Source organism: Neopelma chrysocephalum, unplaced genomic scaffold, assembly GCF_003984885.1.
Source record: "Neopelma chrysocephalum unplaced genomic scaffold, ASM398488v2 Primary Assembly neopelma1_72, whole genome shotgun sequence".
NCBI classification, from domain to species: domain Eukaryota; kingdom Metazoa; phylum Chordata; class Aves; order Passeriformes; family Pipridae; genus Neopelma; species Neopelma chrysocephalum.
In genome coordinates, this window is record NW_020897732.1 from 7,852,017 (window position 1) to 7,872,478 (window position 20,462).

Sequence of the window (20,462 nt, forward strand, 5' to 3'; positions counted from 1 at the left end):
ACTTATCTTAATCCTCTGCCAAGCTACAAAGACTTTGGAAAACATGTATTTATCTTCCTATCACGCCAGTCCACCAGGAAAGATTCTTTCTGATCCAAAAGTAAATGATTAGAGGGAGACTCATAGTGTCAGAAATCCCACAGCTCCCTTGTTGTTGTTGCAGGTGGCTTTGGAAAGTCTGGGTAGGTGGAAGGAATGGAGCATCTGAGAGCTCCGTTAGTGAGGGCTGGGCTAGAGAATGGAACAGCAGAGCAAACCTGTGGGGGAAGGGTAACGTTGGGACAGTCATCATTTTACAGTGTTATCCTTTCATTTCTTATTTCCCTTCTCCCCCAAAGGTTTGGGTTGTGTGTCAGTAGATCTGCATCTGTCCTTTGTAGGATGGGCTGCAGCAGGGTAGTCGTGTACATCTGACAGCTGTAGGCTGTAATTATTTTATTCCAGCAAGTCTGTGTTTGCGTTTTCTTTGCTATTCTGTCCAACTTTTCCTTATTTTCAGAAATTTTTATATATTCTGTTACAAAATTTGGGAGGAATAATGTTTCTAATGTACTATTTCTATGTTAAATCTACAAGAATGATGCCTAGATGTGGAAGAGCCCAGGGTATGCTCTTTCCTTAAGTAATTTTATTCCATGTATTTGAAACAGTGCCTTAACTGCTAGGCAATAAATGAATCCCACATTATCATTCTCACTGGAGTCCCTATTCTATTGGATAATTAAATAAGTCCTAGGGAAAAAAGTGAGGAAAAACCTGTTTTTTATCCCAGTCACAAGGACACAAGACTGCAAGGAGTCCATCTTGGTTCTTAGGTTATTTCACTGCGTTATTTCTGTGCAGTGGTGTCAACAGGAAAGTTTGATGGATATGGACCCCAAAATATACTATAACACTGGGGTTTGATACTCTTCTGGGACTTTGAAGGAGAGCCTAAGTTTTCTTTGGCAGAGGAGTCAGTCCAGTGGGTGTACTGCATCCTGGATAGATGTCCTTTTCACTAGGCTACTAAATAAAGACATCTTTTTCTTGACCTGAAGTTGAGGTATTTTGGTCCTTCATTTCCAATTCTGCAGGCATAGGTCTAATACTTACTGGTACATCTCTTTGGTCAGTACCAAAGAATTAATTATGTTTTTTTTCCATCAAGTTCCTTTAACTTTCAATTTGTTTTTCTCTCTCTACTTCTTAGTTTCTCTTTGAAATTTCTGGATTTTATTACTTACACCGTGTTACTATTAACTTCTATACAGTTAAATGATTTTAGCTGCCTTCTCTTGCTCCATTGGCAGAATGGTAACCACTGTGAAACCATTTGAGAAAAGATACTAACACAAAAATCAGCTGAAAGTTGCTGGGAATGTTTTATGACTGATTTTTTTAGTGTTTGTATTGTGTGGAAAATAAATATAAACTTTAAAATATACTTATTGTGTGTGGTGAAAAGTGCTCATTTTAATCTTAACATTCCCACAGGCTGGAAGGATTCTGTGAGGGAAGAGGTGGTGTAGGAGAAGACACAGTTGGTTCTGGTTACAGCCTGAAGTATTTGGTTCTTTTATGGACAAGGAAACATTTTTTCTGATTACTTGAATCTGATGCCTGAATATATTATTTCTTGATTAAAATTTTCTTAACACACTCTGTGAGGGTCCTGAGTCATTAGCACCTACATTTTTTTTAAAGAACTGAGTTCTCTTAAAACTGCAGCTTCTGGGTTTGACTCAGTAATTTGTGTAGTCTCATAAGGTAATGACCCCATAACTAAATATCTATGTGATTAATGTAGTGTTTCATGTTACCTGATGCAAAATGGGTCTCCTTTGCTTATTGAAAAACTTCTTTCTGCACTGCCTTGAATAGGTTGGAACCAGATTGTTCCAGGTTTGGTGTCTAACCATAGAAATGGGTGGAATGCTTGATGCTCATCTCTTCACTAATGCCCACATATTGAGAAAGAGGGGGTGTCTCATGCTAAAATTGTAATTGGTGTTAATATATAACATCTCCAACCTCATACCCACTGTAATTCTCACTTTTCTGGTGCCTCCATTTCTCCTGCAGATGTTTGTGTGCATGTTTGTTGCAGTCAGCCTTGCACTGAACAAATCTTGAGGTTACTAAGACTCCTTACTGTCACATGAAAACAATGGGCCTCATGTGTACTTTAAATGTGCCATGACTGCAGAAATGTTTCCCAGGCTTTCCCCATGGGTCAGGGCATGGTGTAAAAAGTGATGTTTACTTACCTTGCAAGAGGTCAAGATGTCCAAGCAGAACTGTGTTCAAATATTCAGCACCATAGAAACCTAGTTAGCGCTCTCTGGTTTTGTGTGTAACATGTAATTTTTACTTCATTGATAATAGGTTTTTTGTTTTTTTCTGCACAATTTACAACCAAATTAAAATGTGGAATTAACAAAAGCTATTCCGTGTCCCACATTGGCAATGTAGCTCCAAAAATGTCCATCTTATAGGAGCTAATAATATGTTCATCAAAATCACTATAGCCAGGTAATGTTCCAGCAAAGAGATGCTTTTTCTTGAGGTAAGGATGGGGCTGTAGCTCTTTGATTTTACCAGGAATTTAACCTCTTGCAGAAAGAGAAAATAACATGTTGGAAGTTTTTCTTTTTAATCATTCAATTATTTTTAATCATTCAGTTATTTATTCAATCAGCATTAAAACAAAAGAACTCTTGGTAAATATCTGTACATATGTGTTAAAATTCATAAAGCATTAGAAAGCATTAAAAACTAGGCTTAAATTTATGAAGAATATTTGTGTTTCTAATCACAACTGGCAGAGCAAAAATTGGCAAAAAATGGCTTGATGGCTTTCTTTTTTTTTTTTTTCCCCAAAAAATAACTTGTGAGTTTCTGGCACAGAGTTGTGTCACTGCTTGGAAGATAATGGTCTCTTCCACAGTGAGTTTCCTGGAATGTGGTGCATGTTATACCGTAGCCTTTCTGGAATGGCAATCGTCAGAGATTTCCTTTTAAACTTTCCAGAGTTAACATGAGGCTCTTAAAAGAGAGAGGAGCAGTCAGGATGTTTCTTGCCTGTGCGCTGTCCTTGTAAGTCACTGTGGTCAGGAAAGATCCCTGTGCTAATTGCTGGTTGTGTGAGATGTCTGAAACTTTGTGGACAACCAGTGTCCAGAGGTTGTTACCCATGCCAGCTTAATGACAAAGCATTTTGTATATATACAAAATATATACATTTATATAATATATATAAATATATATAATACATATATATACATTTATATAATTTAAAGTAGTCACAGAATTTCAAATGGGAAGAAAAACGCCCAACACTTACTGTCTCCGTTATCAAGAGCTCTTCCTTTTCCTCACTGAAAAGTTATAAGAAACTCTCACTACACGTGTTCTCTTCCACAGTAAAACCAGTCTCTAAGTGTTATGTGTGAACACACACAGCAGGAAAAGTCTTACTGTGTTGTAAGTGGCATAATAGTCATCCCTCAACACAAAAGTACTGATGGGGGAGAGATGGTTTCCTTAGTAATTTTGCTTTCTGAATTTCTTGTATAACATCTGCTACCCCTTCAGGATTGTTGATGCCATTTGTACTTCATTGGCCTTTTCAGCTGAAGGATTACCTTTTTTGGCTGTGTACTGTTTTTTAATATCTTTTGGCTATTTGTCATCCAGGATGACTTATCTGTGTTAATCATAATAGGAAAGAAACATGGTAAGATTTTGATGACACCTTCCAGAGTAGCAATTAAAAATTTGTTGGAACACTTCTAGAATAATTAAAACCATTCCTGCTAAAATTAGGTGTTTTGGAAACACGAACCCCTAGGCTTGCTGCTCCAGGCAGCATAAGTAGCTCAGGATTAAACTAAAAACTACTGAATGTCTTGACAATTGAATTTTAAAGAATTAGAAGTCTGAAAGTCAGGTGTCTGTAAGGCTGTACAAACCACAAGATCTGTAGATGTGTTTGTAGGACAGCTTTTATTTGTAGTCAGGCCTTGAGAGCTTCAAATGCTCTTTTTTTTCCCCCCCACTTTCCCCCCATTAGTGTATAGAGAAGATGACAGATATTACTGGGCTTTTGGCAAGTTCCAGTCAACTGGGATTGATGTGTTAAACATCTTTCCTTTAATAAAATACTTCACTTGGTTAAGTGCTCATGTTAAAGAACTAGGAGGATTTTGAAAATGTGCTGTGAAACTTTGAAGTTTAAAAAAAAAGGGGAGTGGGGAGGGATGTTGAGAGTATAATCTGTCAGTCCTTTTTCCCAATTTCCTTGCTAACCAGTTTAATTACAATTTCTATTGGGTTACAGTAATTTGCTTCCAAAAGTTTTTGTTGACCATATTTTTTGTTTTTCCATCTTCCACAAGAGACCCATTTTATGTGTCAGGTTGGCCTGTATGATGCTAGATTTCTGCTCAGGGTCAACAGGAAATTGACTCTCAGAAATTGCTTTTGCCTTACAGATAATCTGAAACTCACTTGAGGAAATTGTGAGTGGAACTATTGGAAGTGTTTTGTTTTCCTGTTCAGCAGTTACCAAAGATGTTATGTGCTTGTAGTGCAATGACAGTTGATGTTTTGTTCTAGATACTTTCATGGAAAAAGACTTTGAAGTGGAGCTACTAAAACTAAAATCACTCTCCAGAAAGAGAAGTGCCATCTCCCTTCAAATTGTGGAGTGTTAACGCTTCCCAAACAATGGCCCTAACTAAGTCCCTCCCAGGAGCAACATCCCTTTCATTTTTGATGTACAGAGAAGTTTATGTATGATTTGAAGACCAAAAATCGCACTCTTTTTCAGCACTTCCACCTTTCTTTTTAGCTTGCATTAGTGCTGTCCTGTTCCCTTTTGTTCTTTATGTTCCACTGCCAGTTCATCTCTTTCTCCTTCTTAGTGCTTATTCCCTCTTCTCTGCATATCCCTGGGGAGTAGGAGCAACACCTACATGTACAAAAGTGAGGAGGCTTTCTGAACCCCTTGTCTATAGTAAAAAATTTGTTTTTGTCACTCTTGGTATTTTTTGGATATCTTCAGGGAGTGTCTGAAGAACTAATCATGGTTTATATTGCTTCATCTCTTTCCTTTGAGGACAATGTCTCCTGATTACAGATTCAGATTTTCTAATCTTTGAGTGGCAAATAATCTTTCTAATCCCAGGCTTTATTCTAGGCGAGGTTTTTTTTGAAAGGAATAAATTTTTCTAGGTCTTTCTGCTTCCTTTATTTCTTTCCCACACAAATATAAGCTGAAGTCACAGCAATATTCTGAGTGTATAGCAGTGAAAGTATGAAAACCTTAATGTATTTAATTTTAAAATTCAAGCTCAATTACATTTTGTGTATTTTGTGAATTTCTTTTTGATGTGCCAGGATGTTTGGTTTGTCTAAGAAATCTGGGTAATATAGTGGGGCTGTGTGAGAGAAGAAAAGTGACTCAAAGAAGAAATGTTAAGCCAAAACCAAAATGTCAGGGATGAGGTTTTTGCTCAGGAAAAAAATAAAAACCATTGAATTTCAAGGTTTATTTGGATAGTTTTGCTTTATTGAAATAAAATGCAACACTGCTTGTATTTACCTGTATCTTTCTCAAAGTTAGGAGTATAGATTTTTACCCAGCTCTTAAATTAGTGATGTTATTAATGACAATGTTCAAGCTATGGATTTTTCACTGGAATAAACAAAACTACCCTCAGCAAAAATAAGAAGTAATAAGGGTATCTAAGGCTCATTTCTCACTGCTTTGTAATGTGAGGGTGCCTGAGCACTGGCACAGGGAGGTTTTTGAGTCTCCAAGCTTGGAGGTTCTCAAAAAACACCTGGACACGGCCCTGGGCATCCAGCGTTAGGAGACCTTGTTTAAGCAGGGCTGTGGACCAGGTGACCCCCCGAGGTCCTTGCCAACCTCAGCCCTTCTGTGATTCTCCAGAGGTTTTCTCCGTGTGAGTGTGTGCTCGGGGGGAAACTTCTGTAACTTTCATTCCTTACAAATTGCAGCTTTTTGACAGGTACGCCATTGTATGTAAGTATGAACCAATGTGCCTGGAACATTAATGTTTTCATAGGGCACAGTCTTATGGGTGCCTAATTGAGATTAAGTATTTACCTGTATGCCTTAAGTGTCTTTTTTTTTTTTTTTTTTTTAATCCTGGACTGTTACCAGGTATTCATTGCTGTCTATGACAGAATATTTCTATCTAATTTCACTGAAGTTCCTAAAAATATTATTATTTTACTGTTTTAAAATGATCATCAGTGTGTGATTCTTAGTATGTATATGCTGTAATATAAACAATGTCCTGCTTTGGAGTGAGCTGTCAGTCCTGCTTTTCAATACACACATGAGACTGCAGTATTGTTGGTGTATCACACGTGTGGAGATAGGTGTAAGTACTGAGAGCAAAAGGAGATTGATTCAATTTTCCAGGAATCAAAGATTGATGAAACTAGCATGGAAACAAAAAAATGGGGAAGGCTCATTGGGCAGCTAACTGGCTTTTTCTAGGGTTTGTGCCAGTGGTACTTGTGGCCAAAAGCAGTGGTTAGCTCTGGGTACTTGCTGTGGTCATTCCTTTTTTTGAGAGTGAGTGTTACTTGTATCGTCCTAATCTTACCTGTCTTTAGAGAACACCTGCAGTATGAGAAGGTGTTATTTACATTGACTGTCTCCATAATGGTGTATTTCTTCTTTGTCTGTTTTGACAATCCAAGGGAGGAGGATTTGGTGCTCGGGTCACTATGTAAAATGAAATATTTTCCAGGTTTATCCAGAAGAATCTGCTGCTGTGACAACTTGTGTCTCATAGTAGGGAAGAAAGGAATCCAGTTTCTGTGGCTGAGGCCTTCAGGAATCCAGACAATAGGTTTATATTTATTGTCTTGGAAAGCCTGAAGTAGATCTCTGTGCATGTATCCATGAAAGTTTTGGGTTTTCTTTAGTCCTTTGTCTTCTGTAAGGTAAAGGCTCTCTATCAGTGCTCAGTACTTAGACTGTAATCTGTTTGTTTCCTGGTAATTTATTACTCAAGTTCAAAACTTTAAATGTGTATTTGCCTTTGATGCTCACCTTCAAAATAATTCATGGAAGACTGAAAGCTGGTTTCTGAACACTACAAAAATAACATTTTTACAATTTTTAGCAACCTCGGAGCTCCTTTTCTTACATGCAAAATATGTTTTAGGAGTAAAACTGTATCCTATCCTATGCTACTTTAATTTGAAATTTAGTTGTTTGAGGTTGTTTATGGATTTGGACTTAATCTGTGCACTTTATCCTTAAGGGGAATTTTATGAAGGTCTCTTTTTGTCTATTTTCCTTTGTGCCACCTTAGCTGTTCTGCAGAGGCCTGGTAGAGGAGAGGAAGTGGTGTGCTACAAGTGATCAGCACTCATGGTCAGGATGCCTGAGGTCCTTGTTCATGGTTGATTGTTGTGATTATGTAGGGAGCATAATTTTCAGGGTAAATGCCACGTAAAGATTACCCTGTTAGTTAAGCAGTGAGGGAAGAGGTGACAAAAATAGACAAGCAATGAAGTAAACCAAATTTTCTGCTTTTAACTACCACGTAGTCTTTGCAGTGCAATATCCCCAAGTTGGTGTGAACCTGTGTGAGAAACAAGAGTTGGGTTTGCTTGTGGAGCAGTGTACTGGCAAACAAAAATAAAAGTAAAATTGTTATTTGAACATCAATCTAATGGTCCCTTCATAGCCAGGATGCCTGAAGAAAGTGTCCAAATTGCTCTATTGCTCAAAATTAGTTAAATTAGTGATAAAAATGCGAGCAAAAAGTAGGTATGATTTTATGTGTTGATATAGTTATATTTGCAAATCTAAGACTCAACTATTAGAGCAACAATTAGAGCGTTGTTACATGTTTAGACTGGAGCAAATGCTGTGCTCTGTCACCTTGTAGAGGAGTGATTTTTGTGTGTTTCACGAGGCACGCAGGGATGATGGGAATGATGGGAACGGTGGCTGCAGCAGGAGCCAGGAGCCAGCAGTACTCCGGCCGTGCGCTGGAGGGCTCTGAAGACTGACTGGTGCAGCTGCAGCTGCAGAATGTATTTTAAGGAAATTGGTGCATTGTACCTGCACAGGGTTTAATGCTTGCTGGGCCATTTGGCTATTTGCCATAATTGGCTTTCCATTCCCTTGATTGGAATCATAGATAAAAATTTGCTAATCCACTTTCTTTGCTGAAAGTATTAGGAAAGTAATCCATCTTTTAAAAATGCTCGAGCAAAATCATACGGTATAAAGAGTACTTTATGGAATAATGAGATTAATGAGAACTGTAAGGCATATGCAATTTAAAACGTTTTTCTGTGGGTTTAAGGGGGAAAATGCAATCTGGACACTATAAAACCATAAGTACTTCCTTTTTTTATGCACTGCCTTTTAAATGTGCATTACATGTTATGCTTTTGTCTACATGATAAAATGTGAGTATATATTTTGGAAGAAGGATCTGCTATTTATTTGTAATTTTCTTATATTTAAAAATATCTGATTCAAATTTCTTGACTGTATTCTTTCCTTCCTCTCCCTTCTTCTGCCCACAGGGCATCAGAGCACGTATTTTGGAAACCCTTGTAATGCTCATCCTTCTTGCACTGCTTATCCTTGGAATCGTATGGGTTGCTTCAGCACTTATAGACAATGATGCTGCCAGTATGGAGTCTTTATATGGTATGGAATGCAGAAGAATTGTCACACTAATTTAATTTTAATTACAGAAATGAGTATTTCCAGTTAAGTATATTTTTAGTAAATGCTATGTGACTATTGCACAGGTTGTAAAGAATCTCCATTCAGTCAGTGCCATTTTTCTGTGAAATTCTGTGACATAAGTAGCCTGTATAATAAGCTAAGGCTGTGCTCAATGTTTTCTTTACAGACCTCTGGGAATTCTACCTCCCATATTTATATTCCTGTATATCACTGATGGGATGCTTGTTACTTCTGTGTAAGTATTTTCCTGATTATTCCAAAATATGAACCAATTTAATGTTGGGGGGGGTTTGCGTGGGTTGGGAATTTTTTTAGTGGTAAGTTTTTTTCATGATTAAAGGAAATTTTTTTGATTGTGAAAGTTAAGAGTTTGATTTTTTTTTTCCTTTTCCTAGTAAGTTTAAATTCAGATGTAAATTTGTTAGGTTTGGGTTCTGAAGTTTAAACAAATGATACCTTACATTTCTGGGTTTTGAGCAACTTCAGATCTCACCCAAAACAATTTTAACTTATTTTAACTTATAAGTTGTTAAAGTAGGTAGGTGAAAAATAGGAATTCCATTCTGCAAAGAAAAGCACAACTTTTAAATGAAATGTCTGCAGGAGGTTGGTGGTATGGTGAGAAAATTATTTTGGAACACTTTGTCCTATATTCAGTGAACTACCTTTCTTCCTTTTGTAATTGAAAATGTTGCTGTGTAGACAGGAGTTGGAAGATGGTGCAGTCAGGTTTCATAATCACTGAGCTGGTATCTGGCCAGTCTGCAGGTCAGTTATGCAATTGCATTTAAAACAAATGCAGTAAAACTCCCAACTTTATATCAACTGGTCTTAGCCAGAGTTGAGTCATCCGTGTTTAGGGGAATAAGAAACATTATGGAAGGCTCCAAATCCCACTTATAATCTCAACCCCATCCCTGAATGCTTTCTAGAAAACTGCTGAGAGGGACAGAACATATCCCTCTCTAGACTGTCATGGTGTCATCCCTTCTCCAAGCTTGATAAGTTCAGAGCTAACCCAGGGCTGCCACTGTGGAGAAAGGGTGGGGAATGATAATCTGAAATGTCCCTAATACTAAGCAGATCTGTCTATGAGAAACCTTGGTGAATCTCTCGAGGTTTTCTGTGTGTGCAGATTCCCAAATCCACTTTGGAGGAAGCTGGGAGAGGTAAAACACTGTGGTTCTTGGTGTCTGGTGCAGCCTGTTCCAGAGTGTGATTCACAAGAGGTGCTGATAATGGGAAACTGGTTTACAAAACTTCTGCATCTGCCCTGTAGTTTTGTTTCAGCAGAGCTGAAAACACAGCCTGTGTTCTGGGGCTGTTGTAAACCAGTTCACCAAAATCATTGTGATTAAATGCCAATTTTTGGAAGAGTTATGTATATCTTGTACAAGCAAATCACTGAGGTTATTTAAGGCCCTCCAAATGCTGTTAGATCTGTGTAGCTGAAAGGGCAGCATAACAGCAGTGAGTCAGCTGCTGGAGTAGAGCTTCTGTAGATCTTCAGCTGGTTTAGTTGCTGCAGCAGTGTTTGAGTAAAGCCTATTGCAGTGGTGATTTGGAGCATCACTTCCTTTCTCTTTTCTCCTTTTCCTGTAGGCTTCCTCTGCAGTAAAAGAAGACTGGCTTAAGTTAGATTTTTGAGTACTCTTGTATTTTTCCTGCGATACATAGAAATTACAGTGAAACATGAGTTAATAAAAATAAATGTAATCCTCACTATAAAATCTTGTGGGCTTCTCCTTTTTTTTTTTTTTGGCAACGCTTCTATTATAATGGAAACTATAAATATATAACCTCCTCTGTGCTGTTACAAATTCCTTCATCTCCTACAGGTTTCAGTATTTGAAAGCTGGTCTCCCTTAACTGTTACTTTTTAATGATAATTTTCTATTAGCACAGTTGAGCCTTTTTCCCAAGAAGCATATATGCAGCATTCCTGGAAACCATCACAGGCTAGGATCAGAAAGGACCCATTGTTATTTCTTAGCTGCCAGATTTTAAGCTATTTGCTGAGCCTGTTACCAACTGAAGTTGCAGGATGACTTTCAGAGCAAAGTGGCTTTGGGATCTCTTGACCTTGCAGCTACACCTGTGCTAGTAGTTGCAATGTGCCTGAGATGTTCTCCAGTGCAGTGGCCAGCCAGTGTCATTCCATTCAGGATATTGCAGTTGGCAGAAGGTGTCTGTGTATGTATTGCCTCATGGTAATGGTTCCTGGGCTGCATGAACTCCAGAACTGCACTGAGAATTGTTTGAGAATGTGCTAATTGGCCCAGGGCAAATCATGCTAGGGATAGTTCTAGCAAAATACTGGTGTAGGCAATCCATTCTTAAAGCCCAGGAATGTATCCTAGCACTGCTGAATTTACTAGTGTAGACATATCCTCTGGTGCCACATGCTTTGAATAAATAATTAGTTGAGAAAGTTTTAAGATATTTGATAATATGATGTTCCTTGTTGCCGAAAGAAAAAAATCACAGTTAAGCTCTTGAAGGGGAGAGATGCTCGTCTTGTTCAAAAATCATATGACTGCAATGTGCTTAAAACTTCACCTTTGCAGCTTGAAGCTCTTGCAGTTCTCTTCAAAACCAAAAAATGGTTATGTGTGGAATAGCACAGCGAGCATCCAATAAAAAATTGGTCTTTTTCTTACAAGTGACTGTTTTGCATACTCTCTCTTCCCCTACAGTGTGCACGCCAGTGGGACTCTCACGGATGTTTACAGTTATGGGTCAGTTGCTGGTGAAGCCGACAGTAAGTGCCACACAATTCTATCCTCCTGTGCAACCTGGGTGAAGGTAGAATGGCATTTGGGTACTTTCTTTTAACATGCTTGTACTTCTATGGAATTCTGACTTCAGGTGATCAGAGTTTCTATAGCCATGACTTGCGTACTCATTTGAAATTTTTCATGTAGCACATGAACCTGTTTTTTTGTTCCACAGAAAATTTTGCTTCTAATAATACAAACTTCCTCTGATTTTTCAATTTTTATCAATGCTACTACTATTATTCATTACCAGTATTCCCTACTGTGTTTTACAAACACCTGAAAAGTGTGGGCTTGTTCTGAGTTCAGGAGCAAAGGATCCAAGAGCAAACAAAGACTGTATAACAGGAAGGGTACCTGGGGGTACACATAGATGGGTGAAATGTGGGTAGTTGGCATAACAAAGAACTTGTTATGCACAGATAATCTTCTGTTCACCTACTGAGTGCTGTGAGGGATGGGAGAAGTTCCTACCCGTACAAGTGCTCTAGTGATTGGCTGTTGCATTTCCTTGTTCATAGTTACTAAAATTTGGGTGCACTTAGGTCTTGCATTCCTTTTCATTGGTCAGTTCAATCCTGGAAATACAAAGATAATATGTACTGTTTTGCTATCCATGAATTTTAATCTCTAAGCACCTGATAGTAAGGTAGACAGACTTAATATATTTGGTTTTAACTTCGAATAGCAATTTATATTTGCTTGAAATACTGGCTTATGTGAAAAGTTAACTTTTTAATATACTTTTTCAAAATCTGCAGTTATTTTTGTTTAAATTGAGTGTGAGGGTTGATATGATTGAAGGTAGGTCAGATTTACTGTTCCATCTCTCTAGACTGAAACTGAACATAAATAAAAACTTAACAGGAAGTTTACTTGCAGTAAAGAAACAGATCTGTAGCAGAACGGAATAATCGTTTTGTGAAGTTCTCATTTGTGTCAGTATTGTAAAGTGTAGACTCTATATTTAAAATATGGGTTACTGGAGCAAAGTGAACCTGATTATATTAGTGCAGTGAGGAAAAAAGTGCCTCTGATACTCAGTTCAGGTTTCTGTTTCCAAATACAGATCCTGGAAGACCTAGATGAGCAGATGTACATCATCACTTTGGAGGAAGAAGCAATTCAGAGGAAGCTTAATGGTATGTATGGTATGCTTGTTGTGATTCTGCTCCAGATACAGTATCTAGGGTAGAGTGGTTCTGCTCAGGAGCATTGGTCTCACTGTTTTCTCTTAAAATCCAAAATTTCGACATCTTAGCATGCAGAAAGTGTTATATGTGTGTGTTTCATTGCTCACTGGGTTGTTCAAGATTGGCCTTTACGTGTCTGGTTCGCTTTGGGTTTGTTTTTAACGTATTCATCAGCTCTAATGTGTGAATGTTCTGAGTAAGCAACTGAGCAGTGACCAGACCCACAACTGTTACTGCAAAATATCTTGGCTTGGTAAATGACTCAATTTTAGCCTTGTCTGAAGAACCACTAGCTTCTATAAGCAAGAGATTCCACTTCCTACAATGTGTGTTTTGTTTTTAATTTGGAGGGTTTTTTGTGTTTCAGTTCGTTGTTATTCAGAATCTAAGGCAATAATCCATTTAAAATCAGAGCAGTCCTTTATATTCTAGGAACTATTTGATGAATTTAATACTTCGAATAATTATATTAATAAATAATTAAAATGCATAATTATAAAAATATAGACTTCTTGTATTTAATATTACAACCTTGCGTTTCTTAATAAGATGTTTCTGTTTGGAAGTATTTAAAAAACAGTATGAAGCTTTGACTTCCAAGAGAAAGAGTATTGCAACATGGCAGGTACAAATTATGGAAAATGTATTGGTTCTATAAACCTGGAAATCATGTGCAGATCTTCTGACTTGCTTTTAACTGCACAGATAAGCCATCCATCCACAATTGTTTCAGGTTGGAAAACCAAAGAATATTCATATCATGACAAACCCATTGTTGTGCTGTCTTATGACTTATTGTAGTCTTAATTTTCTTAATTTCCTGCTTTTTCTCTCCTGCTTTTCAGTCTTCTGTCATATATCTCAATCCTTCCTTCTTTGAAGTCTCAGTCTCCTTTCAGAGTTGCTTGGTCAAGGAAAGTACCTTTGATAGCAGACATCATGGGGGTCGTCTTTATTCCAGTGTTTAAAATTTCTGGAGATTTAATGATTTCTTTGTGTTAAAATCAGCCATTGTTTCAGTTTAAAAGTAACATTCACCTTTGCTGTTTTGGAAGCCCAGGTTTCTATACTATTACACATGTTTATATGTGCAGTCACATACAGGCACACAAAAAGATGCATGCAGTGAATGTCTTTGAAGCTGTGATGGGGTAATTATGATTGTTCTGTGTGTTTGATGTTAGCTGGGAACTGTAAAATATTTTTTATGGAGTATTTTATGTTGTCATGGTGATTGTGCTTGCGTATGACACAAAAAAATGACCTGATGGTTATTCAAGTATCTATTGGAAGTAGCACAGAGCGGGTTCTGCTGTTCAGGTGGGGAATGTGATTATTTAGGTGATGCTTGTCTGCTGTTTTTCTGTGCAGAAGTCTGTGCAACAGTTGTTTATATTGCAGTTTAATATCACTCGTGGGGTGGACCTAGTCTGTCTGCTAAATGGGTCTGGATTTAGGATGTGTACAAGTGGCTCCCCAGCTGCTAGTGAAAGACTGGATTCTCTTTTAGCACATGGGTTGGTATTCAGTGAAAAGTGGAAAGACAACCCACCCATGGTCCAGGGAGCACTCACCAGCCTACTGCTCAGCGGTGAAAGATGTGGGGCTTAAATGTCCTGTGACAGGAGAGGGAGCTGAATTCCTCTGTTTCCCATGCTAAGGAAATGGCATTGGCACCCCCACCTGAAGGAACGCTTGAAAAACCATTGTTTGGTGTACAGAGAAAATTAATGGACTTAAGGTGAAAAGTAAATGAAAATCTAAACTTGGATATAGCATGTAGGTTGGGGCAATATATGTGCAAGAAGATACTCCGCAGGATTTTTGTGAGCAGTTAAGTAAATTTAAACATGGTTCTCACTTAATATGGCAAGCATGGAAAGCTTCACCTTCTCTTCTAGAAGTCTTTCTAATGCATACAAATTATGCCAGAAAAATAGACATCATTATTGCCAGAACTATGAAGGCTCATGCTTACCATGTTTATTGCATTTTTAAAAAACATGTGCAAATAAAGGTGGTGCTAATTACATCAGTAAATCTAGTGCTGTGATGTTAGAGGCCATAATCTGCGTCTTAACACACAAACTGTATAAGTCTCTTTGTTGCTGTATCACAGCAGATATATCTGGCTACACATTTCCCCTGCCATGGCTGTTGCAACTCTTCCATAGTGTTGGTGGTGGAAATATATGTGCTAAAGTAACCCTGCTGGGCAGGTTTGCAGTGAAGTGTTCTGAAATATATGCTTGACATATATATAACCAAAGAGTTCAATTTTTATTAAAACTGAGGAGGACCAGAGCAGGGGCTTAAGCGATACTTGATGACTGTAAAGCTCTTCATATTTGAAAATAAATCTAACTGTGAAACTGTAGATCTTTGTGGGAACTAATTTTCTTCCTCCTCAGGTGTCTGCAGTGTCTAACTGAAAATCGGAGGAGGAGGGAGGGGAAAGTTTGATTGTGTTATCTACCCTAGTATTTTTATCTATTGAAGAGATACTGGGCTTTGGGAAAATGTTCGTTTCCAGTGTATTATATTTCAGTACCCACATCACTCCTACAGTCGAAGAATAAAGCTGGGACTTTTTTATATTAAAAGAAAAAAAGTTGCCTTCAGCTATTAGTTTTCCTGAATCCAAAGAGACGGGTGGGGTAGGATCAAAAATACTTACTTGATCAAAGTTATTGGCTCTGAAGGTATCCTTACCTATGTAAGAAAGATGAAAGGTGTTGTTTTTATTGCACACTAGTAACAGTGTAATTTTGAACTAATTGGTGTTGAACTGCCAATCACCTTGGGGGAATGCAAATAGATACTCTTACAATTTCCTTTGAGGTACTGAAATCTTATGTCGGGGCTGGAAGAAAAACAGAATAATACCGTTAAATTGACCTTAAATGAGCTGCTTTGTGGCTTTCTTGGAGAATCCCTTCTAACTTTTCATTGCTAGTCCAAACAAGTCTTGTCTACCAATTTGATTTATTGGCTAGACAGCGCTGACATTGAACTTTGTGCGTGTTTGAAATCAAGCTAATGTTAGAGAGCTTTTAAGAATTTAGCTGCATCCTTTTCAAATACTCTTTTGACTGATCTGAAACTTTGCCTTCCCCTCTCGTAAAATATCCTTTTGTGTAGCAACCTGTTGTTTGCAACTGCTTTTAAGGAGGAACTACAACAGCACTTAGATATGATTCAGGATTTCTACTGACGTGTCTCTTGGGGACCTAATGTGATCACGCTGACTTTGTTGGAAAGACTCCTATGAAATCAGTGTTTTGAGCTCTGGATTTCTATATTGAGGGGAGAAAACAACATATATATTCAATTGAGCTTTTCCTCAGAGACCTCTAAATCAGTTATGGAGAAGAAGAAAGTGTCAGATACTGACTTGAGTTTTCCTTCTTTTTCAGCTGTTTCCATTAAAGTTCTTTTCCCACTGAGCTCTGTATCTGTCCTTTTTCCCACCTCATAGTAATTAGTCATTCCATAAAAAAGATGTTTTAGACTTTTTTTTCAGACAGAATGCATCAGCACAAAAGCTTATTTCTATAGTGATAAGTAGCTTCAGGGGCTTTTTTTAAAAGACATGACTTTTTCTGAAAACCCACATTATGATTACTCACTTAAAAACATGGAGAAATTAAACTGGCATTCATATTTCAGGCACTTCAAGTGAGTAAAAGTTGTTACAAAACAGTGTTTGGAGGTCTTACTGGTTAGTCCTGGGATTAGAGATATTTATATATCTGAAGCCCTGCAAATATTACCCCCCACACAGTATGTCACTATAATCCAAGATAAATGTTTAGGCATAGCACAGAGGTTATGTGTTATATGCAAAAATGTGTGTGAAGAACATTTGATTAAATGTGTAAAAATTAATATTTGAAACAGTTGGATGTCTCATTGATGATTTGACTGCATTGAACAAATCAGTATTAATACTCTGCAATAAAAAGAATAACCTTCTTTTCTTGTACTGAGATCACTGGATGGATGAGCAGACAACAGAAAATAAGGAAATAATGAGACTGGACTACAAAGTAGTGCTAGTGTGCCAGCAGCCTAAGTGCTGTTTACTTTTTGTAGCCAAATGATCAAGATATGAGATAAAAGCCTGGAGAAGAATATTAATCTCATATAAAAAAAAGTATCTGGAGCATGGTGCTACTACAGGGTAGCCCACAGCCAAAGGTGAGGCTGTGGGTAGGGAATGGCCAACAGGTGAAGGGTGTGAATGTAAATTGAGACAAATGATAACAGGAGAGGACTTTGGATTTGTCAAGACCTTGAACTGTCACTGCCATGGAGTGTTTTTGCAGAGTGAGATTGGTCTAGAATAGACAGGGAAAATATGAACTCTTATTTTCAGGTGAAATTATTCAAAAATAAAAGGGATGAAAGTGGGGCAAAGGTGAGTGGAGAGTGTTTCTAACTTATCCCAGGAGGAATATTTCCAGTTTGTGATTGCACAGAGTGAAAGCTAAAGGAGGAATAATGAGATGGGAACTGAAACAGCAGATTTCAGTCATCATTGCAGAGCTGTGTCAGTACCTGAACGCTGTGCAGCATTTGTGGAGGAACTGGCATCAAGGAGGGAAAACACGGTGTGCTTGCACTGGGAAAGAGGAGTGGTTGGAAGAGCATGGAAGGTTGAAGAGAAAAATAATGGAGAGAGAAAATGGGCTGGGTTTCCTAGAGGCTGTATAGAGATAGGAAGAAAAGTCACTTAGCAACTTTTAGGGAAAAAATTAGCAGGAAGAAAAGAGTTAATATTGTGGTTGTCAGTTTTCAGCTGCTGTAGAGGAAAGAGTATGAGGAGTTGCACAACAGTGACACACGTATGCTATAAACTGTGAAAAGGAAAGCAGAAGAGTATGGCCTTGTGGGGTTGTGGGCAATATCTGATTGTGGCTGTCAGAGGGGGGCCCTGTTGCATGGAGAGGCTGACAGATCAGGCAAACTGGTATGAGCAGAAGATATGTTAACAAGCAGGTCAGCAGTATGCAAACTGAGCTTGCTGAGGAAAGGGAAGGTGGGGCAGAAGCTGAAACTGGAGCTCTAGACACTTTGGAGGCAAAGCTCCGCTTTGCCTTTGTGTTGCTGAGTAATAATGCCCTTGAAGGCAAGAATCATAGAGGGATGCAAGAACGAGGCATTTGACACATCCCACCTGTCACGCTGTGGTCGTGTGACCTGTTCGAAAGCTCAGCCATAGCTGTTCTCAGCAGGACAGGCCTGGATCACAGATCACACTGAAACCTCTGATGTGCTGAACTCTGCTGGTTAGACAGAGTTAGAGGCTCTTGACTGTTTTTTGAGAAGTAGTTAAGAGTCTCAAACGAAACACCTGCAGTTTCAAGTCACAGGTGTTAATGTGATGCTTCCTAAATCTGAATTGTCACCGTGTGTCTTACAGTACTTAGTCTTATCCAAAATACTGTGTTCTTTTTTAAAAGGTGTATCTTCCACAGTGGAATACCAGACAGTAGAGTTGGAACGGGAGCTTGAAAAAGTGAAAAGCAAGAAAACAAATCTAGGTAATGAACTTTTCTAATGTTTCCTGTGAATTATAGTTTAATAAATGACCTTAAGGTGCTGTGTTTAGCTTGTAGCAGTGGCTTGATTGACTGCAGTTTGATCTTAACCAAATCTGTGTGCTTCAAATTGTCATAGTTTCTACAAATACACGACATAGAATCCTTGTGCCCCTCCAACAAACAACTTTAAGTAGCGAGTCTGATTTGGATCTTATTTTTAACATAATTTTAGAGAAATTGAAACACTTGACTTCCTTGCATGGAGCTCAATACCATGGTCTTCCCATAACTAATGATATGTTTATGATTATTTGTGTTAATCTATGACAGTACTTTTCCTTTTTGACTTCTTTCTATAAAAATCAAATTGTGTTAAAGAGCAGTAAAATAATTCTTAGCAGGTTTGTGTCTTTTAAAATGGAAAAATGATACTTCTGGTGATGGCAGCAACTCACCAGGGATTTCCTTACTTATTCAAAGGTTTGTGGGATTTTTGCATTTATCAGTTTATGTGCAAACTAAGACTGCGGTAAGAACAAATTGTGGGGGTTTTTTTGCACATGCTAGTGATGTCCAGTGAAGTTGGTCTTGTCTTTCTTGCCTTACAAGAGGAAAATACCATTTAAATATCAGAAATTCTGTTCTGTCCCTTTAGGTCATGCTAATATATACATGTAAACAGCATATTTTTAAATTCAGTGTATTTTCAACTTTGTAGAACTGCTGGGTGCCAGGAGAAGAAAAAGCTATGGTAAAGCATGCCTGTAAACAAGAGAGAAAAATCTGTTTGTTTCTGTCTCCCCAGCCTTTCTCTAGAGAGGCTTCATATTTTTGGCATTGCTTTGTGCAGCTCTCCAGGGTGGATGTTTTTATGAAATGGTTGGTGTTTGTTTCAGATAAAGTTACTGTTGTTACCTGTAGTTACAACAAGAGTTTATAGATAGCTGAGTGGTTCTTACTTGTTATATTCTGAGGTGATCTATGCTATTAAGCTTCTGATTTTTCTCTTCTGGACAGAAAGGAGGAAAAAAGCTTCTGCTTGGGAAAGGAATTTAGTCTATCCAGCTGTCATGATATTGCTACTGATTGAGACGGTAAGAACTCTTGCTTTTTTTTTCCTCCTCTTTTCTTTTTCTTTTTCCTCAACAAAAATAATGAAGAATTCTTTGTTCATATGGGGGAATAATTGTAAAATTTTTGGGTGATGTGTGTTTAAGCAACAATTTTGATATTTTTGGATATTTCTGGACCATTTTAAAAGAACTTGACATTATGGAGTACGGTGGGGATAAATGTATACATTTTAAGCATGTGGAATACTTTTAAATAACAAGACTATTTCTGCTTTATAGTCCATCTCAGTTCTCTTGGTTGCTCTCAACATTCTTTACCTGTTGGTGGATGAGACTGCAATGCCAAAGGGATCAGGGGTAAAGTAAACTTTTCTTATGATTTTTATAAGTTTAGTAAAGCTTTGGAGTCCTTACAGAAGTGCAAGTGAGAACTTCTGCTTTAATAACATGGAAACTAATGAGCCTTGACCTTGACTTTACTTCTGGATTTTGTTTCTGTGCAAACACAAACGTTTATTACATGTCATGTTATAGTGAGTTCATATCAAAACTAGTGCAGAAGCTTTATGTAGATACAGTGATTCAGTAAAGCAAATCTGTAAAGTCTGTACTTTACTCATGTCTTCTACTTTCATACAGACAAGTAATGTTCAATTTAAGAAACTATGTTAAAAAACAATATGAAAAGCTTGACTTGGTTTGTGTTCCTCTTAGAAAACATGTCATTTTTTCCTTCTTTACTCTAAAAATACTTGAAGAAAGTAAAGAACAGCTCATTGACTCATAGTATCTTTAATCACAAGGGCTGTTTTATCAACTTGGTAGTGCTTTCCCCAGGGCATAGCTGAGTATGAGCTGCCAGAGCTGTACAAGGTGTTCAGTGGGGATGGCCACTAGAAATGTGTAACTTTGAGGCATCTTATTTTAGTTTCCAAAGCAGTGGAGTATGTATAAAACACAGCCTGGTGGGTGGGTGCAGAGTGCATCCAAAGTGCATCATTATCCCTTCTGTCTTGGCAATACATCTCACTGCAGTTTGAAAGCTGCTGATGCCATTGCATGGGATGGGGGACTTGCAGGTTAGGACATCAGAACACCCCTAAAACACTGTATTCAGAAAAGGCTATATTCAT

The 20,462-nt window shown here is 37.9% G+C and overlaps 1 protein-coding gene across 2 annotated transcripts in view; it reads left to right on the plus strand.

The window, feature by feature from the left end:
• Positions 1-20,462, plus strand: part of LMBR1 (limb development membrane protein 1) — a 67,251-nt gene that overhangs the window by 36,452 nt on the left and 10,337 nt on the right. For both annotated transcript variants that reach the window (XM_027686863.1, XM_027686864.1), the window contains 7 exons: positions 8,572-8,698; positions 8,907-8,975; positions 11,437-11,501; positions 12,587-12,659; positions 18,176-18,256; positions 19,274-19,350; positions 19,609-19,686. In XM_027686863.1, the coding sequence (XP_027542664.1) occupies positions 8,572-8,698; positions 8,907-8,975; positions 11,437-11,501; positions 12,587-12,659; positions 18,176-18,256; positions 19,274-19,350; positions 19,609-19,686 (570 nt within the window). The remainder of the gene's footprint in view (positions 1-8,571; positions 8,699-8,906; positions 8,976-11,436; positions 11,502-12,586; positions 12,660-18,175; positions 18,257-19,273; positions 19,351-19,608; positions 19,687-20,462) is intronic.